This window comes from Onychomys torridus, chromosome 21 (assembly GCF_903995425.1).
Source record: "Onychomys torridus chromosome 21, mOncTor1.1, whole genome shotgun sequence".
NCBI classification, from domain to species: Eukaryota; Metazoa; Chordata; class Mammalia; order Rodentia; family Cricetidae; genus Onychomys; species Onychomys torridus.
Window position 1 is genome coordinate 32,866,169 of NC_050463.1, and position 20,010 is coordinate 32,886,178.

The 20,010-nt window shown below is 46.2% G+C and overlaps 1 protein-coding gene across 1 annotated transcript; it reads right to left on the bottom strand.

The window, feature by feature from the left end:
• Positions 1-2,321: 2,321 nt before the first annotated feature.
• On the bottom strand, positions 2,322-19,323 carry Gpn1 (GPN-loop GTPase 1). Its single transcript, XM_036171082.1, has 12 exons — positions 19,280-19,323; positions 18,300-18,366; positions 17,509-17,546; positions 15,466-15,544; positions 15,172-15,266; positions 12,965-13,010; positions 12,201-12,347; positions 11,905-11,987; positions 10,954-10,993; positions 8,926-9,016; positions 4,392-4,499; positions 2,322-2,916 (listed from the first exon to the last, which is right to left on the bottom strand). Exons 1-12 carry the CDS (start codon positions 19,285-19,287, stop codon positions 2,834-2,836), a joined length of 885 nt encoding a protein of 294 aa, XP_036026975.1. The 5' UTR covers positions 19,288-19,323; the 3' UTR covers positions 2,322-2,833.
• Positions 19,324-20,010: the final 687 nt, after the last annotated feature.

Here is a 20,010-nt window from a genome sequence, read left to right on the forward strand (position 1 = left end):
TTCTTGAAGACATCTGAGGAGCCAGAGAGATGGCTCAGTGGGGAAAGGCACTTGAAACTTGGGTTTGTGATCCCCAGGATCCACATGGTGCCTGGAGAGAACTAACCCCTCCAAGTTGTCCTTTGGTCTACACACATGCCATGGTGCATGCCAGGGCGTGCACGCACACGCACACACACAAATAATTTTTGAAACAAGTCATTTGAGTTATCCCAATTCTTTTTAAAATTCTCTATTTCACACACATACATGTTTCCCTTCTTCAGAACAAGCTCCGCCCCACTCCCCTTCCTTTCTTGTGTGTGTGACCCAGTTTATCAGAGTCACCTCGAATGTGGGTGAGAACTTACTCAAACAAAAGCAACTTAGCAGCAGCTACCTCACTGAGGGAAAGCACACCCCTCCCTCAACAACCGGTCTTTGCTAACGGGCCCTCGGAGGGGTGAGGCCTCAAGGGTGCCCTCTCTCATCACCATGAAATGTTGGTGGGCCTATCCTGTGCAAGTACCCAGCGCTACGGTGAGGCCATGAGTACAATGGCTACATCATCTCCAGAAGGTATCTCTTTGCTGTCCATCTCCCATCCTCTGGTTCTTAAATTCTTCTCACCCTCTTTCTATGACGGTCCCTGAACATAGATTTTGTGTGTGTGTGTGAGATACAGATGTGTCCTAATTAGCACCTCACCTCCACACTTTGGCCAGTTACGGGTGTCTGCATTAACTGATGCCCACTGCCATAAGCTCTGATGGAGGCCGAGCATAGCTCTATCTCAAACAAGTTTAGGCCAAAGGATAGGCATGTTCCCTATCCTCAAATGCCAAACCAAGGTTAGGGGTTTACTATGCATGTGTGCTAGCGCATGTGGGTGGGGTCACGTATGCAGACGCCAGAGACAACTGTGCAGTCAGTTCTCTCCTTCCACCTTCACGCAGGCTCCAGGGACCCAACACATGGCTTCAGGTTGGCATGCCAGTGCCTTTAGCCCACTAAAACCATCTCGCCACCCCACTTTCAGAGTTTTAAAGACAGCCAAATCATGTACCTTAGACTGGCCTCCTGAAGTTATAATTTATTTTAAAATATTTATGAATTACAAACTAATCCTCAACACTCTTCAAATCTCCCGTTTTGATCTTCATCTTCGTGAATGAAGTGGCCAAGAGGCACTGTATGTACAGTGTTTAGTTCACTTACTTGGGAAACATTCATTAAGCACATCCATATACTAAATCTCATACAAGTGGTGTAAAGACAAGACCCTTACAGAGCTGACAGCAGGAGAGACAAGTAACATTTTAAGAAATAGTTCAGAGGAGGCACCACGGAGAAGAGCTGAATATGTTCAGAGTATTGCTTTGCAAATAGTTTCCCCTTAAATAGGTCAAGCAAGTAAAGCAGCCCAACCCTACAGACGCATTCAGGAGGCAGAGGTGGTCTGGGATACAAGAAAGGTCCTCTTTTTCTTTCTCTTTTTAAGACATGGTCTCACTAGGTAGCCCTGACAGGTCTTGAACTCACAGAAGCCCACCTGTCTCTGCCTCCCAAATGCTGGGATTAAAGACGTATGCCACAACGGCATGACATTGGACAGAAAGGTTTTAGCTTTAAAAAAAGATCAAAGGGTTGGGGACTTAGCCCAGTGGTAGAGTGCTTGCCTAGCAAGCACAAGGCCCTGGGTTTGGTCCTCAGCTCCGGAAAAAAAGAAAAAAAAAAAAAAAAAGATCAGAGTTTCCCACTAGGTATGGAATATTGAATAATTAATAGTAAAATAAAATTCTATGTAGCCTTGAAATAATAGTGGAGAACAGGCACCAAGTCAAGAAAGACAAGGATACTTTGAAAAGGCAAGTTATGAGGACTGGTAGCTGATTCATATGGCCTGGGATTAAGTCATAGGCTGAGTTGCAACAGTGTTCTGAAAGTCTAACACACCCCAGTCACCTGGAGGGTTTACTGAACAGTCTGCTGAGCCCCCACCCCATTTCTGGTGAAGCCGATTTGGAGATAAATCAGTAAAACTTTCCTGGCTGATGATCTTACTTCCGGTCCAGAGATTACACTCTGAGAACCAGGGCAAACCCTTCTGGTTATGTGTTATTGAATAGATACCTAGCCAAATCCTGTGGTCACGATGCTTTACATTGTTCTAAGGACAATATAAATAGGACATGGCTTTGGACCTGGTTAGGTACATGCACACAGGAAACTAAACTTCATATTACATCCTGCCAGACCTGCCTTTAAAACTTGGCTCTAACTAACAGTGGTGAATCTATTAGTGATCACGTAATTTCTAACTTGAAATCATGACAGACAGGTTTACCACAAAGTTAAAAACTTTATCCAAGTCACCCTTCAAACAGGACTCGATAATATTACCTCGTGTGAGCACATCTCATACCAGCTCTGGCTACCAAGGGCACTGCACTGCCCCTCTGTTCGAGGTTGTCCCCTCCCATCCTGTTTAAGAACAGCAACTTGAGGAGCAGGGGCAAAAGCACAGTCCATGGTCCAGCCTGGTCAAGATCCAAAGTTGTCTTCAGACCCGTCCCATCAGCAGCCAAAGTACGGGAGTTCAAACGATACAACTCCAAATTTTAGGCTCAACAGTTATCAGCTTCCAAAGCAGTGAGAATACACTTCCTTGTATAAATACCAGGAGAAGTTCCCAAGGATGGGCACCCACCTGCCAGCTCCACCTTCAACCCTGACTTCATCCCTCAAAGAAGTCACTATCCTGGAGAAACTGCTCCTGCCTGCAGCCCTGACTCCCAGGAAGGACCTCTCTGTGAAGACCCAGCACGTCAGACTCGGGAACAAGTGGGATGGGCTACTTGTTTCTCTTCCAATGTTGTGCCATTGATTCTTGCATGAAGTTCTGGAACGCTGGCTCTTCACGGCTTTCCTCTGTAACTGCAGGAGAAAAGGGTGCTCCTTTAAAAACCCTTGGGGTACGACAAGCAAGTCAGCCCTGTCACCCACCCGTCAGAAACCACACTTGAAAATTATTTTTCACTTTTTCAAGACAGGGACTCACTACAGATTCCAAGCTGGCCTGGAACCCAAAGTCCCCCTCCCTGCCTCAGTCTCCACCATTGGGTTCCAGGCATATGCTACGCCACCACACCTGGCTGAAACTACTTTTATGGCATTAAGTACTCACACCTCCATTAATGAATGAAACGGCTTCTAGAAGCATACCTTATTTATCAAGTTGCCAAAGTGTGCAGCAGCTAAGTAAAGAGAACATCACCTTCATAAATAACTAAAAGGAGGTCTATTCAGGGAGACAAGAGACAGAAAATCATCTAGAGTAGACTTAGCCACTGTCTCGGCCACCCAAGAGCTAGGAATAAGTAGGGAACCGCCATATTCGACTGTTAAAGATCCAAAACGAAGCACTTGGGCTGGAGAGGTGGTTCAGTGGTTAAGAGCATTGGTTGCTTTTGCATAGGACCCAGCTTTGTGCCCAGCACTGTAACTTCAGTTCCAGGGGACTTCTGACCTCTGCAGGGACCAAGCATTCACACAGTGCACACATAGAAATGCAGGCAATACATTCACATACATAAGGTAAAAATACATCTTTTTAAAAACCAACATTAACGACTCAGGATGTAGCTCAGTGGCACATGCTTTTAGCAAGCAAGAGGCCCTGGAGTCCATCCTTATCGCCAATTAACCAATACAGCAGTAGCAGAAACGGTGGCATCTGCAGATGAGTCAGAAGTTACAGACATAAAAGGCCTGGTACTGGGGTTTTGGTCTGCCCACTGTGTGTAGACCATTCCCTAGACAGGGGCCCTGAACTGTCTTGAGTGGAAAATCAAGCTGAGGGCATACGGACAGTGAGGCTGTACGGATGCATTGCTCTCAGCTCTTGACTGTGGATGTGAGGTAAGTCCCTGACTTGACTTCTCCATAATGACGGAACCTGGAATTATGACCTAAACCCTTTCAACACTAGCTGCTTTCTGTCGGCTATTGTGTCACAGCAAGGGAACACAGTAGAACATGGAGCATAACTGTACATATGTAGAACATACAGGGATTTGCTGGCACTGTATGGTTTAGCATCCTCTTTCCTGCCATTGACCATATACTCCAATCTTCAAAGTCTCAACAGTGTCAGCCCCAAGCTGCCGGGCTGGAGAGATGGCTCAGAGGTTAAGAGCACTGGCTGCTCTTCCAGAGGTCCTGAGTTCAATTCCCAGCACCCACATGGTGGCTCACAGCCATCTGTAATGAGATCTGGTGCCCTCTTCTGGCCTGCAAGCATATATGCAGGCAGAATACGGTATACATAATAAATGAATGAATGAATGAATAAATAAATAAATCTTTAAAAAAGAAAGTTGCCACTGCCGTCTCCATCAGCGACCTCTCACCTCTGTGGTCAATGTCATCCGTGTCACTCTCAGCCTCCTCATCCTCTTCATCCAAGGTTCCTCGAGTCAGGATCAAGTCAGAAGGGTCCAGCACAGGAGAGACACTGTCTAGGGTTAAAACACTTGTCAGTACAGATGCGTCTTCAATTGCTGCTTCTGGGTAATTATGACTGTCCGTTGGCAAACAGAAGGAGGAGAGTGAGTCTTCCACCGGTCATTTCTACCAGGGCTTAGTTCACAAGACTTCATGAGCCCCTTATCTCACTGAGGAAAACACAAGAAACGTACCCCTGAAACACCAGCACGCGGCCTCACTAGCTCACAGACTAGAAGGGGCTGTCTTTTCCAGTGAAGGATAAAGAAATACAAGGTTGCAAACTGGCAACAGTTTAAAGACTGTAGAAGCTTCTGGTTGAGATTCAGGTTCAGGGGAGGTCTGAAGAAAATACAGGGTGAAATGATATGGAATAGAGCTGCATGGCAACCTTCAAGCAATGGAAGGGGGGTAAAAAAACCCAAAACAAATCAAATATGGCACAGCCATATCTGATGGGAACAGCATAAGTCATAGGCCAGCCCCACTAGCTGACAGAGATCCAGCAGAGCGGAGCCACAGGATGGCTGCCATGCCACCTTTGGTTTTCATCTCCACCTGTCACATACTTAGAGGACTTTTAATATTTGTATAATTTGGGGATACTGGATTGATGGAAAATTCCTTATGAATCATTTATGCCTTCTCCCAGGAATGCTGCTTCTAAGGTTCCCCAGGAAAGTCCTGAACATACAACCCCTCCCACTTTTAGGGGAGATATCCTTATCTACTTGAAGGTCTTGTTATGCCTTGGAGGTTGTGACACACATAAAGAAGGCAGAGGACACACACACGGACACACACACACACACACACACACCAGGGGCTGGAGAGATGGCTCAGTGGTTAAGAGCACTGACTGCTCTTCCAAAGGTCCTAAGTTCAATTCCCAGCAACCACATGGTGGCTCACAACCATCTGTAATGAGATCTGGTGCCCTCTTCTGGCCTGCAGACATATATGCAGGCAGAACATTGTATACATAATAAATAAATAAATCTTTTGGGGTTGGGGATTTAGCTCAGTGGTAGGAGCGCTTGCCTAGCAAACTCAAGATCCAAGACCCTGGGTTCGGTCCTCAGCTCTGGAGGGGGGGGGGGGGGAGAAGCCAGAGGTCTCTTTATGAGGCTGAGACATTCTTGAAACATCTGTCCCTGTACTTACTTAGGCACAATATATTCAAGACAAACTTTAAAGGTGAACAAGATCCGGTGGGCTAGAGGAGCTGGCCACAGGTCAGACTGCAAGCCTCTTCCCACTGTACACTCAGGCAATTACGTGGCACATACAGCAACAAAGTTAGACTAGCTGAAGTCGCCTCTGCCCCACACAGAAACTTAGGTTGATGAGCACAGAATGGAGTGGAAAGATGATAAGGGAACGAGATGCCAGGACCTCCCTTTCTTAGAGAAGTTAGCTCATGCAGGGCCACTGCGGTGTCATTTGACCAAGTACAGAAGAACGCCAGGATTAGACACAGAAAATTCTATAAAGATATAAAATATAAACGTTGTATTATGCCAAAATTTAAATAATAACTGCAGTAGCTTTAGCCTGAGGACTTTTCTTGGGCACTCTGACCACTGAGAGTTAATAATACACTGCTTGGGACACGGCAATATGCCCAGGCATCCTTGAAGCAACCAGATAACCAGCCTGAAAACAGGCTGTCATACGCCTTTAGATTCTTAAAAATTGGGTTATGGGGTTAATGAGTAAAAATGGCTATAAAAGATATCTGCTTATCGATGATGTTAAAACTTGAGGAAAAATGATTGGAAATGATACCTCTGTTCTGTCTTGTTTATTAATGATGACTAAAAGATGAGCAAAAGGAAGTGAAACCCATGTCCAAAGACAAAAATGATATGATCTATGTTTTGGAACAAGATGAATCTATCCCTGCTTACTAAATTCTATATAAATAAAGGAGCAAACACTCTTTATTTATTTATAGCTGCAAGATTCTCACCACCACCACGGCCTGGCTTACCTCCCTCCCTTGCCAACTCCTTACATCCTCTGCAGGGACCTGTCTACCGCCAGGGATGGCTCCCGGCACAAATACACTACTAGAGGTAAAATTCCCTACTCAGTGGATAAGGACTAAGCCCTAAGAATGGGAAGAAAGTCTGATCCAGAAATTCCTGGCCCAGGACTCAGTGAGGCTGTGACCACTGACCACTGTTCCAGAGACTGTCAGGCTGTGGAGTGCAGCTAGGGAGGGGTGTAAGACAGGCTGGTCTCAGTGGCCAGCCAGGCATGGTGGCGCACACCTCTAATCCCAGCACTTGGGGAGCAGAGGCAGGTGGATCTCTGTGAGTTCGAGGCCAGCCTGGGCTACACAACAAGTTCCCCGACAGCCAGAGCTACATAGTAAAACCATGTCTCAGGGGAGAACAAAGAGATCTGTGACCTACAGAACAATGATGACAGAATATGCTGACAGTGTGTGTCCTTCTACACCCAACCAAGAATAACCCAAATATACGAGAGACTTTCTCAAATTACCCATGGACTCTCCTTCCCTTTCCATCTGGATGCAGCAGCAGGAGATTTAGCTCTGGATTTGTGACTCTGGAGGACCTCGGTGTATACCACACGAGATGGGGAGGTGCCAGGAACGGCCCAGGAGCACTCATGTCACTGGCTACCCAGGCAGGTTCCCAGCTTGCTGTCCTCTGCTGAAAACAAGTGAATGAAGGGCACAACAGAAGCTTCTTTCTTTGAAATAGGTACTCCAAGAAAAAATTGTTGCTATATGAAGAAAAAAACCTAAAGAATATAATTTATTGCTACAATAAATATATAAATAAAATGGAACTTATTATATATTAAAAAATAAAGTCCGTCTATTTGGTTTCTGGGTCCCCCTGAGTTGCAACAAATTTCCACCCTGCTTTTTGTGGACAGTCCATCTTCTTGTCTCTCGGGTATGTATATATATTTTAGAATTATTACTTTTATGTGTATGAGTGTTTTGCCTACATGTATATTTATGAACCACATGTAAGCCTGATGCCTGTGGATGTCAAAAGAGAGTGCTGGCTCCCCTGAAACTGGAGTGGGTAGTTATGAGCCATCACGGGGAGTGCTGGGAATTAAATCCTGGTTCTCTGCAAGAGCAACAAGGGCTCTTAACTGACGAGCCATCTCTGCAGCCCCAGGGGTGTTTAACATGAGCGTATCCTAGACACCCCCTCTGAGGGTCAGTGATAAGAAGAACAGACAGAAGAAAAGAAAGGGGGCAGAGGAAGGAAGAGCCAAGAGTGAGGCCGCAGGATCAAAGACAGAAACAGAACACACACACACACCACCCCGTTAGAAGACCAAGCAGTTTAAAACAATAACGACACTTAATAAGGAAGATCAAATCATACTCAGGATAACATTCCAGAAAGACACAAGACCTTCCAAATACAAAAATTCTTCCTGCTCTTGAGGAGGAAGGTGCGAGATCAGCCAGGTGGGTTCTTCCTGAGCTATGCAAGCAGCACAAGGCAACCTCAATACAAATGCCAAAGCCCTCTAGGAAGCCGAGAAGCGGATGCGGAAGTGCATGTGGAAAAGCAAAGGTGTCACTAGCAGGGAGAGAAACACTACCAGGGAGACCAGCCTGAGCAGACACCCAAGCATTTCGTAATGAAAACGTGCAGGCATGTAAGGAAAGAAACCAGCAGAATAAACAGAAGTCCAGGGCCAGCTGAATGCGCAGTGGATAGGGGCTCTCCATCCCAGCCCTGATGAGCTAAGTCTGCTCTGAAGGGAAAAGGCTGCACCTAAGTAAGGCAATGTATTAGACAATAGTGTCTCCATGCTGATCTCCTCATTTTTCCTCACTGTACTGAGGTTTTCTCATTTTGTCCCGAGTGCCAGGATTAAAGGTGCGCAGCACCACCACCACCACCACCACCTGGCTGTACTGAGGTTTTATAAAATAATACCTTTACTTTTAGGAAGTAGACACAGAAGGATTCAAAATAAAAGATCATCATATTTGCGTGGGTGGTTTTTTTTGGTTTTTCAAGACAGGGTTTCTCTGAGTAGCTTTGCGCCTTCCTTCCCTGGATCTCGCTTGGTAGACCAGGCTGGCCTCGAACTCACAAAGATCCGCCTGCCTCTGCCTCCCGAGTGCTGGGTTTAAAGGTGTGCGCCACCACCGCCCGGCATTGCATGGGTTTTAAATAATATCTAAAATTCAGTTGTAACACACTGTTTAAAAAAACAAAAACCCAGCAAGAGCACTTTGTCAAAGTACAAAACTTCCAAAAGGACCTCAGCGCAGTGTAAGGTGCGCACCACCCTCAGGTACTTTCTGTCCCGGGTCACTTATGCAGCTCCGTCTCCCGTGGCCCCATCCTTTCTCTTGCTCGTTTACACTCGGACTGCTGCTGGGTGCTCCACCCCTATTCTCTGCCATCACCAAGCGCCCTTCTATACCTTTGCCGGTCCCTGTGTCCAGGGCTACAGAGCCCATGTCCTTCCGAAGACGCTCCAGCTGCTCCTTCTGCTGATCACTCTGCGCACTCGCCTACAGACGGAGGGAATGTCCTCAGGTTAAACCAGGAGATCCCGGGCTGGTGAGACGGTTCAGTGGTGTAAGCACTTGGGGCCACGAGGGACGACCTGAATCTGCGGGCCCCCACGCGATAGGAGAGAACTGACTCCCACAAGCTGTCCTTTGACCTCCGCACGTACTCCCCCGACACAAATACACTTAAAAGACTGCATTTTTTTAAAGGAGATCTCTGGGGCAGGGATTATAAGTGAGAAGCTAGGTGCTCAGCAGACGTGAAGCACGGGTTTCAATCTCCAGAACAAAGAAAGCAAAGTAATAAAGATGCATAAATTAGATGCCAGCTTTTTTTTTTTTTTTTAAAGTGGTGGTCTCATGTAGTGTAGGCCACCCCCAAATTCTCTAAGTCACCACGGATGATGCTATTAGGGTCCACCACCTCAGAACAAGCCCAAGGTGTTTTGTTTTGTTTTTTGTTTTTTTGTTTTTTCAAGACAAGGTTTCTCTGTGTAGCTTTGCGCCTTTTTCCTGGATCTCACTCTGAAGCCCAGGCTGGCCTCAAACTCACAGAGATCCGCCTGCCTCTGCCTCCCGAGTGCTGGGATTAAAGGCCTGCACCACCACTACCCGGCAAGCCCAAGGTTTTATACATGCTAAAAAGACTCTCAACCAACTGAGCTGGGTCCCCAATGCCAAGATGCCACCCTTTTAAGAAGAGATTAGGAATTATAAAGTACTAGAGGCTGGTAAAGGATGACAGACATGGAGACAAGACCAGTGAGTCATGGGGGCCCCAGTGACAGCAGAGCCATGTGCTGAACGAACTAATTTAGAGCTTCGGGGCTTACACCCAAAACCATGACCAAAGAACCCTCAAGTGGCTTGCAAGGCCCTCGGAGAAAGGACCCAATGCAGGCTCTGACAATGGGAGACTTCAGGTTAGCAGTTGGGACAAGAGCTGTGTGACACCCTCTAGTCTTCAAAATCCTACAAGCCTTAAAGCTGACCTCAGAGACTGGCTGACGTAGGGCATAAAAAAGGTCTTGGTAAATATTTCAGCAAAACTCTTGATATTTTAAAAATTCAGATACAAAGCCTGTATGGTCCTCAGACTGTAATCCCAGCACTCAGAAGGATGAGGCAAAAGAAAAAAGATAAATATTCACATACAAAGAAAATAAAGGTTGCTAGGGAGGCCTTTCTGCATACAGACAATTACACACAGCCTTACCAATGTCAATGAACAAGGGTCTGAGATGGGATGTGGTGTCACAGGCCTGCAGTCCTACCTGCTCAGGTGATGAGGTAAGAGATCACTAGAGCCCCAGAGTTTTAGACCAGCCTGGGGTACAGTGAGACCTCAACTCAGAACCAAACAGGGCTGGGCACACAGCTCAGTGTGTAGAGCACTATCAAAAATAAGAAACAAAAAAAAAGGGCTGGAGAGACGGCTCAGAGGTTAAGAGCACCGACTTCTCTTCCAGATCCTGAGTTCAATTCCCAGCACCCATATGGTGGCTCACAACCATCTATATGAGATCTGGTGCCCTCTTCTGTATACATAAGAAATAAATAAATCTTAAAAAAAAAATGCAAGAATTTCAAAGAAACACTGAAATTCCATTAGTCAATTATATCTCAATAAAGCCAGAGAAAAAATTAAAATACAAGCCAAGCAGTGGTGGCACATGCCTTTAATCCCAGCACTTGGGAGGCAGAGGCAGGTGGATCTCTGAGTTCGAGGCCAGCCTGGGCTACAGAGTGACAGGGCAGGACAGCCGGGGCTGACAGAGCAACCTGTCTCCAAATCTTCTCTCCTTCTCATCGCTCCTGCCTGAGTGCAGATTACAGCAGCTGGTCCCCAACTCCTCCACTCGAGTCCCCTACCAGTCTCTGGTGACTGGCTGGGACCGCAGGCCTGTGCCATGTGTGGGTCAGAAGGACTCTCTTACCAGTGATTTCTTCAGGCGCTCGTATTCAGGCCGATATTCCCTGGAGAAAGAAATGCCATTTCAGTTCCTCTCCCGAAAAACCTACACCACCCACGCCAACCTATCCCTTGTTTGCTTAAAACTGCCAGCAACGGAGCCCTGACCTCACTGGAGCCCCCTGCACACCCTCCGCATCCCTGCGTCCGCCCTGTAGAATTCAACAATGCCTGACAGCAGCTGTAAAATCTAACAATGAAGACACCCCAGCTGAGGGACTGAGGGGCTGTCACTGGTGTGAGGAAACAGGTGAGGAGATGGGCTGTTGCTCAGGAAGCCCAGTGCATAAGGAAGTGATGGACCTGAGTGACAACAGAATGGATCACATCCTGAGCCTGGGAAACATACACCGAAACCCTTGACGGTTCGTGAGTGGGAAAATAATGTTGCCTGGCAACCACCATGTCGCCCTTAGGGTCAAACCAGGAAGCCGAAGCAGCATGCTAACAAGCAGCCCGTGAGGTCAAGGTCCCGGTGTCGCAGACGCTGACTCTCCTTTAGGTGAATGGGACCCCGCTGTCAGCACTGAAGTGAATCCATGAGGTGTCAAGAGCTGTGATAGGACTTAGCATATACTTCTTCAAGTAATCCAGCCACCTCAGTGCCAAGTCCACACCATGCCCGATCTCGTTTCTCAACTATCCACAGGTCTTTCGTCCTACACCGACAGACGTGAGAAGTTGCCCACAAAACTTGTAGTATCTACCAAGGAGCTCAGACCAGTGAGCGCTTTCTACGTCCACCTTTTCAAAGAAGGGAAGGGGCACTTGCTACTCCCGAGCGTGGCCAGGTCTCAGACACACTGCATGGCAATACACCTTCCACAGAAGACGGAGCCGCCTCTCCTGCGCGCACGGCCAGCGCGGGAGGGTGGTCGGTGCTGAAGAACACAGCCAGCCCTTCCTTCACCCTTACCTTTCATACTCTTCGGCAGCGCCAGCCACTTGAGCACAGAGGTCATCGAAGCCGGTGCCCACCACCGCAGAGACGCCCACCACCTGCCAAGAGAAAGCGTGAGTCTGCGTGCTAGACAAGGACTCTGCTACTGAGCTGCATCCCAGCCCGTGAGCCACCTTTACTAAGCCAGGCAGCAGAGGCCACTTGACAGAAGGTAAAGCATTTCCTTCCAGTGCTGCCTCAAAGCCAGTTAAGGCTACGGTAAGACACTATCTGAAGCAACCGCTGCTCCATCGGGAGATAAATAAATTTACCCGGAGGGAGCTGTAAAACTCATCCAACACCAGGCTCATGGAGCGAGTCAGGTTACTGACGTAGGTAGTCTCTTGGTTCAAGGCATCTTGGAAAGCCTCAAAGTCCTGCATCCACTCCACTGCAAAGCTGTGGTCGATGATGTCGGTCTGTGCCAGAGAGAAGGCAGTCGTCAGCAGCCCGAATCAAGAACACAACTAAACCACATCAAGAATCATGGTGACCGCCAAGAGCTCATCATCCACAGAGTTTCCTTCGCTGGCTCCCTCCCGTTCCCAGCTCCACTGCAACAAACCCTGAGGAAATCTGCCTTGCCTCTGATCAGCATCCCCAGTAGACCGCTGCTCCTCTACTGACACAGAATCCCTGAGGCTGAGGGACGACTGAATCACTCTGGCTGATGGGTTAGTCTGTCCGCCCTACAACCACTGGGTGAGAGTCAGCACCCACTATCCTGATATCCCTCTGACTTTCTGTAGTAAAATCTTTTTTTTTTTTTTTTTTTTGAGATAGAGTTTTTCTGTGTAGCCCTGACTGTCCTGGATCTCACTCTGTAGACGAGGCTGGCCTCGAACTCAGAGATCTGCCTGCTTCTGCCTCCCAAGACTTGGGATTAAAAGCGTGCACGACCGCCACCCGGCCTCCATAGTAAAATCTTCATCTACTGACAGCACTGACGTCACTCTTCACACCTGTCCAGACTTCTAACATCAGTCACGGCTCTGGGTTAAAAACATGCTGACACCCCACAGGAAGCACCACTTACTTTGTTCATGACCACAATGAAAGGCAGCTTGGTTTTGTACAAGATGCTGGAAAAAAAAAAAAAAAAAATCAAAGATGGAGCCAGCATTATTAAAAGCATTTAAGGCCAGGCATAATGTCACATGCTTGTAATTCCAGCACTCAGAAGGCAGAGGCAGGAAGTTCATGAGTTCAAGGCCAGTCTGGACAGATAGTGAGAGTTTATTTCTAAAAATAACTAAAGGCATTGAAGCTCTTGGCACTAAGTAAAGAGAACAGGAAAACCTCAATTGTAAGTGGTACTGAGTCTCCTCTGCCAAAGGAAAATGACCACCAACATCAAGCCAGCAACTGACCCCCAGCCCCATGCCATGTGTTGATAGTGTCCTTTTTAATATTTTATCAAACAATTCTCTTTTGTTACCCAAGTGGAAGGAATGAGCATTTACTGAATACCCAAAATAGGACGGTTACCCTGGTAGGCACTTTACATGTATATACATTATCTCCTTTAATCCATACAAATGCCATGTAAATGTATAAAATTTTTGCTGTCTTTAAGACAGGGTCTCACTCTGTAGCCTGCATTAGCCTAGAACTTCTTAGCCCACAATCCAAGATGGGCTTGAATTTATGGCAATTCTCTTGCTTCAGCCTCCAGAAACATTGTTCTGCAGGTTGAAAATTCCCCACATTTCCTGAGGTAGATGCACAAGATAAAATTATAAACACTTAAGGCGTGCATCATGAACTGTTTTAAGTTGATCTTCCCTTACCCTTCATTAATGTCAGCAGTCCTGATGGCTGAGGCAGGCCCGGAAAGTAAGAGGCACACCCTCTCCTGCTGAGAGCTACATTCCTGGTCCTCTGACATTCTGAGCTATGAATGCACTGTGAAATGACTCTACACTCAGGATAATCAAGGAGATGTGTTTACCCCTTAACATAAGGGCGGAGCAGTGCTATTTCCTCTGTCAGGACGTCTTGCATCCAATATGGCATTTACTCCGAGACCCAGCATACTGGTGATGGCTCCTGTCAGTCTCCAGGGCACTCGCCTTCAACTTCAGTCTGAATTCACAGTCAACATGAAGCATCTTTTCCTCTCCCAGTGCAACATCTGGGAGAAACTAGTGCATGTTGGGATTGTAGCTACCATCTTTCTGTTATTACTGTTCTTAATATTATGGCAGGGTCTTACTCCACACTCTATACTGACCTGGAATTTGCCCTGCTTCCCCTCCTGACCTGGGATTATAGGAATGTACCACCACATCTGGTTTGGACAAAACATTTTATTCCTAGTGTCTCCTCATGTTACATTTTTATATTACTTATACAAAACCTAAGCACCATTAATACCAGAGAACTGATTCTATCCTGACTTGGATCTCACGCAGCTGGGAATAACCACCACCTATTTCCCTGAAAGGCAAGGGAGGAAGATGCTGAGAAAAAATGCCAATAGTAAAAGATGGCTCAGTGGTTAAGGGCACCGACTGCTCTCCCAAAGGACCCGGGTTCAAATCCCAGCACCTACATTGCAGCTAACAACTGTCTGTAACTCGAAGAGCTGACCTGCAGGCAAAGCACCAATGCACATAAAATAAAAGTAAAATGCCAATAGTACATGTCTCTCTTTACTAGCCTTCTCCTGACTCAGGACAATTTGTAAATACAGATATCACAAATCCAGGGATATATAACCAGGACTCAAAACCAAAAGGGGGATAAAGTCAGATAAAATAAAGCTGAAGATATGGCTCAGCAGTTAAGAGCACTTACTGCTTATACAGAGGACCCAGGTTCAGTTCCCAGCACCTAATGGTGGTTCACAACCACCTGTAACTCCAGTTTGAAGAGATCTGACATCCTCTTCTAGCCTCTACAAGCTCCTGTGCACACGTGGTACACATACAATCATACAGGCCCCCATATATACAAATAAGTAAGTAAATGTCTTTAAAAAATAAAAAGGAGAGCCGGGTGGTGGCAGCACATGCTTTTAATCCCAGCACTCAGGAGACAGAGGCAGGTGGATCTCTGTGAGTTTGAAGCCAGCCTGGTCTACAGAGTGAGATCCAGGACAGGTAGGGCTGTTACACAGAGAAACTCTGTCTCAAAACACCAATAGATAGATCGATAGATAGACAGACAGACAGATAGACAGGAGAAAGAGAAAGCAGCCTCACAGCTGGCAGAACACCATGCCTACCAACCACCAGTTACCTGCATGCATACAGCATATTGGACATGAAGGTCACCGGGTTAGTACTTCGGGATGTGTCCATCACATAGATGACCACTGTTGGAAATGAGGAAGCCTAGAACCACAGAGTAAGTAAAGTCTGAATCGCGGGGCTCATCACTTGCTCCCATACTCTTCTCCCTTGATGGCAGGAGAGCAGCACTGTTGACAGGGTGTGCAGAGCCTCCCTCTCCCTCTCATCTTCAGCCCAGGCAGTAGACAGAGGCTGAGCTGACCCTCCAGATGCTCTCAGGAACAAGACCCAGAACACTCACCAGGGCCTCGGTGATGATGGTCCCAGAAGCTGACCAGGTGAACACTTCAATCTGTCCAGGTGTGTCAATCAAAACATATCTGGGTCAAGGAGACCATTAGGGGGTGTTATACTTGGGCAATTCTGAAGATATTCCATCACAGAGAATGCTCACTGTCTGCTGACCCAAGACTGCAATAACCTCTGCACACTGTCCACCACAGTCCCACCCTGCCCTACAACTGCGAATTCCCAAGAGCTTGCTCCAGGTCCAGTATGCATGCTAATGAGAAGAAACATCATGGCAAAATCTGCAGTAACTAATTAGAGAGGAAACGGTGTAATTACAGAAACCCTTGGCTACGAATGAGACATTAGCAAGACCAGAATGCAGCTCTCTTGGGAAGCATCTTGTTTCTTAAGGAGGCATGGAGGGAAGGAGAAGAAATGGAGGAGTGGGGGAGTGAGGGAATACTACTGCCTATACAACATTCTAAAATTGTCCACAGTGACAGTTACACAACCCTGTGTACAACTCTGTGGACGTATGAGAAGGCAGTGATTTGTACACCTGGATGTCATGTAAACTGTATCTTAATAAATACACTTTTACAAACAGGCAAACTTGGGGATAGGGATGTAAGTCAGGGTCAAACACAGGCTGTGCATGGGCTTAGGATGTTTGACACCCTGAGTACAATCCCCATGAATATAAACTAATAAGAAAGTTAGCAAATAAATACAGGGCAGGCACAAGAAAAACAGAGAAGGGGAATTAAGGAGTGACTGTTGTTAATGAGTGTGTAGGTGAGATGTGTGAGATTAAACAATCATGATCCATGCACCAGTATGTAAATCTAACAAAATACATTTTAAGAAAGAAAACTACAGAATGTGATCTCAAAGAACCTTTTTTGGTCTGGAGGTGGTAGTTAATCCCAGCACTCAGGAGGCAGAGGCAGGTGGATCTCTGAGTTCCAGGCCAGCCTGGGCTACAGAGTGAGTTCCAGGACAGCCAGGGCTACATAGAGAAACACTGTCTCAAAACCAAACCAAACCAAACCAAAACAAAACCTGTTTTGTTGTTGTTGTTGTTGTTTTTGTATTTCTGATTGTGAGCCCAGCTTTTAACAGCTGAGCCATCTCTCCAGACCTTGCTATTTTTTCTAATAAAAACAAAAATCTACCTCGATTATAATCCCATCTTTGTAATATTTTATGCATAGAAATAAGTGAAATGCCAATCACCAAATAACAGTAACTGTTACTAGGACTGAGAATGACAGTTTTATGTTTCAAGTATTATGTATTTTTTTAAGATAACCTTTTTATTACATTTAGTTTACATGTGAAAGTACAGAGGAGACATGTGGCGGCCAGAGGTGAACTTGTGGGAGTTCTCTGCTCCCACCATAGGGTCCCTGGGGTCAGACTGAGGCCACCAGGCTTGGCTGCAGGTGCCTGCACCTACTGAGCCATCGCGCTGGCACATACTTTTAATTTGTGTTTGTTTTTTGTTTTTCAAGACTGAGTTTCTCTACTGAATTTCAACAGAAATACATACAATGGATCTGCTGGCAGTAGTATTTTGTTTTAGGATGTTGTGACTTAGATAATACAGATGTCTTCCCCTGTTTTATAGCTTTAAAATCTGATCAGAAAACTACAAAAAAATAAAAAAGAAAGAAAAGAAAAAGTAAACCTATCAAAACTTTAGTAACAGTTAATGGTGAGAAATGATGTCTTCCCCATCATGGTCGACCGTGCTCTCTCAAACAAAGAACAAAAGTCTTCCTCCCTTAATCTGAGAAAGGAGAAAAGAGTAAGTGTTTCTCCAAAAGTCACAGAAAAAGGAAGAGAAGTATTGGGGATGTGGGGAGGGGCCAAAATAATTGGGAGTGATCCTCCGCATTATGTCATCTTAACGATATTATTGTCCACCTTTCTTTCTTTTCATTTCTAATGACTCGTCTCAGTTAACACAGCTTCAGGGTTCAAAGGTCACCAAATCCTCTCAAAAGTCTAGAACTGTATCAGTGACAGGCAGTCAACTCAAACCACCTACCTGAATGTGTTCTGGGCCTTCTCGATAAATTTCATCACCTAGAAGAAAACGATGTCAATCGTAACACCATCTGATTCCAACACGACACCAGAGGTCACCCCGAGGGTGGCATGTGTTAAATGCACCATCACAAAGCATAACCCGAGGACACCAAGCAATGGCCTCCTCCATGCAGAGAAGTAGAGCCACAGCAACAGCCTTGCAACCTAGCTAGACTACACGCCAGACCTGGCCTGTCACTGGGACAACACCGTCCCTAACACACTGGCCACATCTGTTTGCTTTAAAGAGCCAGGGTCAGGCATACGGTGGCCCTCAGCCCTGTGTGATTCTCCTGCTTCGTGCTCCTGAGCTGGGAATTCAGTTTTGGTCAAAGGTTAATGTCTCAAGTAGCAGAACCAGAGTAAAACGTAATGATTATAAGCCACTCTCATGGGGGTAAGTGACGGGGAAAATCTAAAGGATGGCAAATACTCCTTACAAGGAAAAAGGGTCTTTATTTTACCTCCCTCACTGTGGCTAATCGCAGGGCCCTGTACCTCAGTAATACCATAAGCCGGCAACAGGCCAGAGAAAGAAGCCGGGTCTCTTGGATTTCTGTTTTGTTCTCTCACAAACATTAAATGTGAAGTGTCCCACCGCACTCAGGTTATTTCTATCTACCAAAATGCCTGCTTATTTTTGGTATTTCTCCATTTTTGCTGCTCTTCTTTATTAATGTGATCGAGCAGGAGCACACTGAGAGCCCGATTTTTATAGTGCCATGCCTATAAATGTAAACAAAGCCTTACCTGATCAAATCTGGTAGCAAAGAGATTGAGTGAGGTCACTATGCCACCGTTTGGCCCAAGTCCATATCTGAGCGTTCAGTTAAGGATTTAAGTTGCACATATGAGATTATATAGTTCATAGCGAGACTGTCATTCATCCAACAGCATTATGTTCAGTATTAACATTACGTTCTGTATGTAACAGTATTAGTGTTCAATTAATGGATACTGGCAACCCAGTCTTGACAACCACACAAGCTTGACATTACAAGAACCATTTACTAGCAAGGGCCTCCTTGTTCATCTAGCATTTTAGGGAGGGTCACACAAGATAAAGACAACGGAATGGCCGAAACGTAGCGAATACACAGACGTGTCAACAGTGGCAGGCTGCTGGCATCCGTCATTAAAATCATCTATGCAGCCAGATGTGGGAGCCCACACCTTTAATCCCAGCATTCAGGAGGCAGGGGCAGGCAGATCTCTGTGGATTTCAGGCCAGCCGAGGAACAGTGAGTTCCAGCCCCACCAGGACTTCATGTGACACTCTTTACTCTGATCCTGACTAACCAAGCAATCTACAAGTGCTTACAGAGAGCCACATGCCATGCTGAAATCAATCCATAAGAATTACTCCGCCTCAACCCATTTTTCTGAGTTTCCTGGTTGAATTCCTAGTTATCAGTGACTGTCTCACCCAAGGCAACATCACTTCGCTGGACCCGGGCAGTTAACAGCTGGCCCCGCATCTTCTGCTCTCTGATTACAGCACTGTAATCTGAGCCTGTCGAGAAAACTGAAATCAAACGGCAGGTAGGATGGCTGGAAACCTCCACTCTCCCTACGTTCATCTTAGTCCTCTTACATCTTTTTAATACGATTACTTAAAAGGAAGTTTTCGACTTGTGTACTTCACAATTTGACAGGCAAACCAGTCCGTCAAGGTGGGGAGCAATTCTCCAGGGACGAGTCCATCCCACAGCAGATGAAGAAAAGGATACTGTTTCATGACTTCTTTGTACTTCACCGTGTCACGGATATCTGAGGGGAAAAGAGAGATCACGGTTTATTTTACTTCTTTGTTTCGTTTTGTTTTTTCAAGACAGGGTTTCTCCATATAGTTTTGGTGCCTGTCCTGGATCTCGCTCTATAGACCAGGCTGGCCTCGAACTCACAGAGATCCGCCTGCCTCTGCCTCCTGAGGGCTGGGATTAAAGGTGTGCCCACCACCGCCCAGTTTTATTTTACTTCTTGAGGCATGGTCTCAGTTGTCTGGACTGGCTTTGAACTTTCCATGGAGTCCAAGCTATCCTCAAACTCTGAGCAGTTCTCCTGCCTCAGCCTCCTGATTGCTAGGTTGCAGAAGTACCACCAAAACTGACTTAGGCTTCTTACCAGCATTTCCTTATACCTTTCTCCACTTATAATGGCGTCTTTCCTGACTAAAAATATCACCAAGCATCCTATGAAGAATGTTGAGCTCCTAGGTGTGATGATGCACACTTTTAATCCCAGCACTCAAGAGGCAGAATCAAGCAGATGTCTGTGAGTCTGAGACCAGCCTGGTCTACAAAGTGAGTTCCAGGACAGCCAGGACTACATAGGGAGACCCTGTCTTAAACAAACAAAAAAGTTAGGCTAGAAGCTCTTAATTATGATCGATAAGTATCTGAAACGAGATTAAACATTTTAGACAATTTCAATGGTAGTGGACACATGCATAGGGGAAAAA

Excerpts from the sequence above, each read along its gene's own strand:
- Gpn1 (XM_036171082.1), bottom strand. Across the intron at positions 12,348-12,964 it reads TCATTGTGGTCATGAACAAA|ACCGACATCATCGACCACAG; the intron begins GTAAGTGGTGCT and ends TCTCTGGCACAG. Across the intron at positions 4,500-8,925 it reads GGACACAGGGACCGGCAAAG|ACAGTGTCTCTCCTGTGCTG; the intron begins GTATAGAAGGGC and ends TTTTAACCCTAG.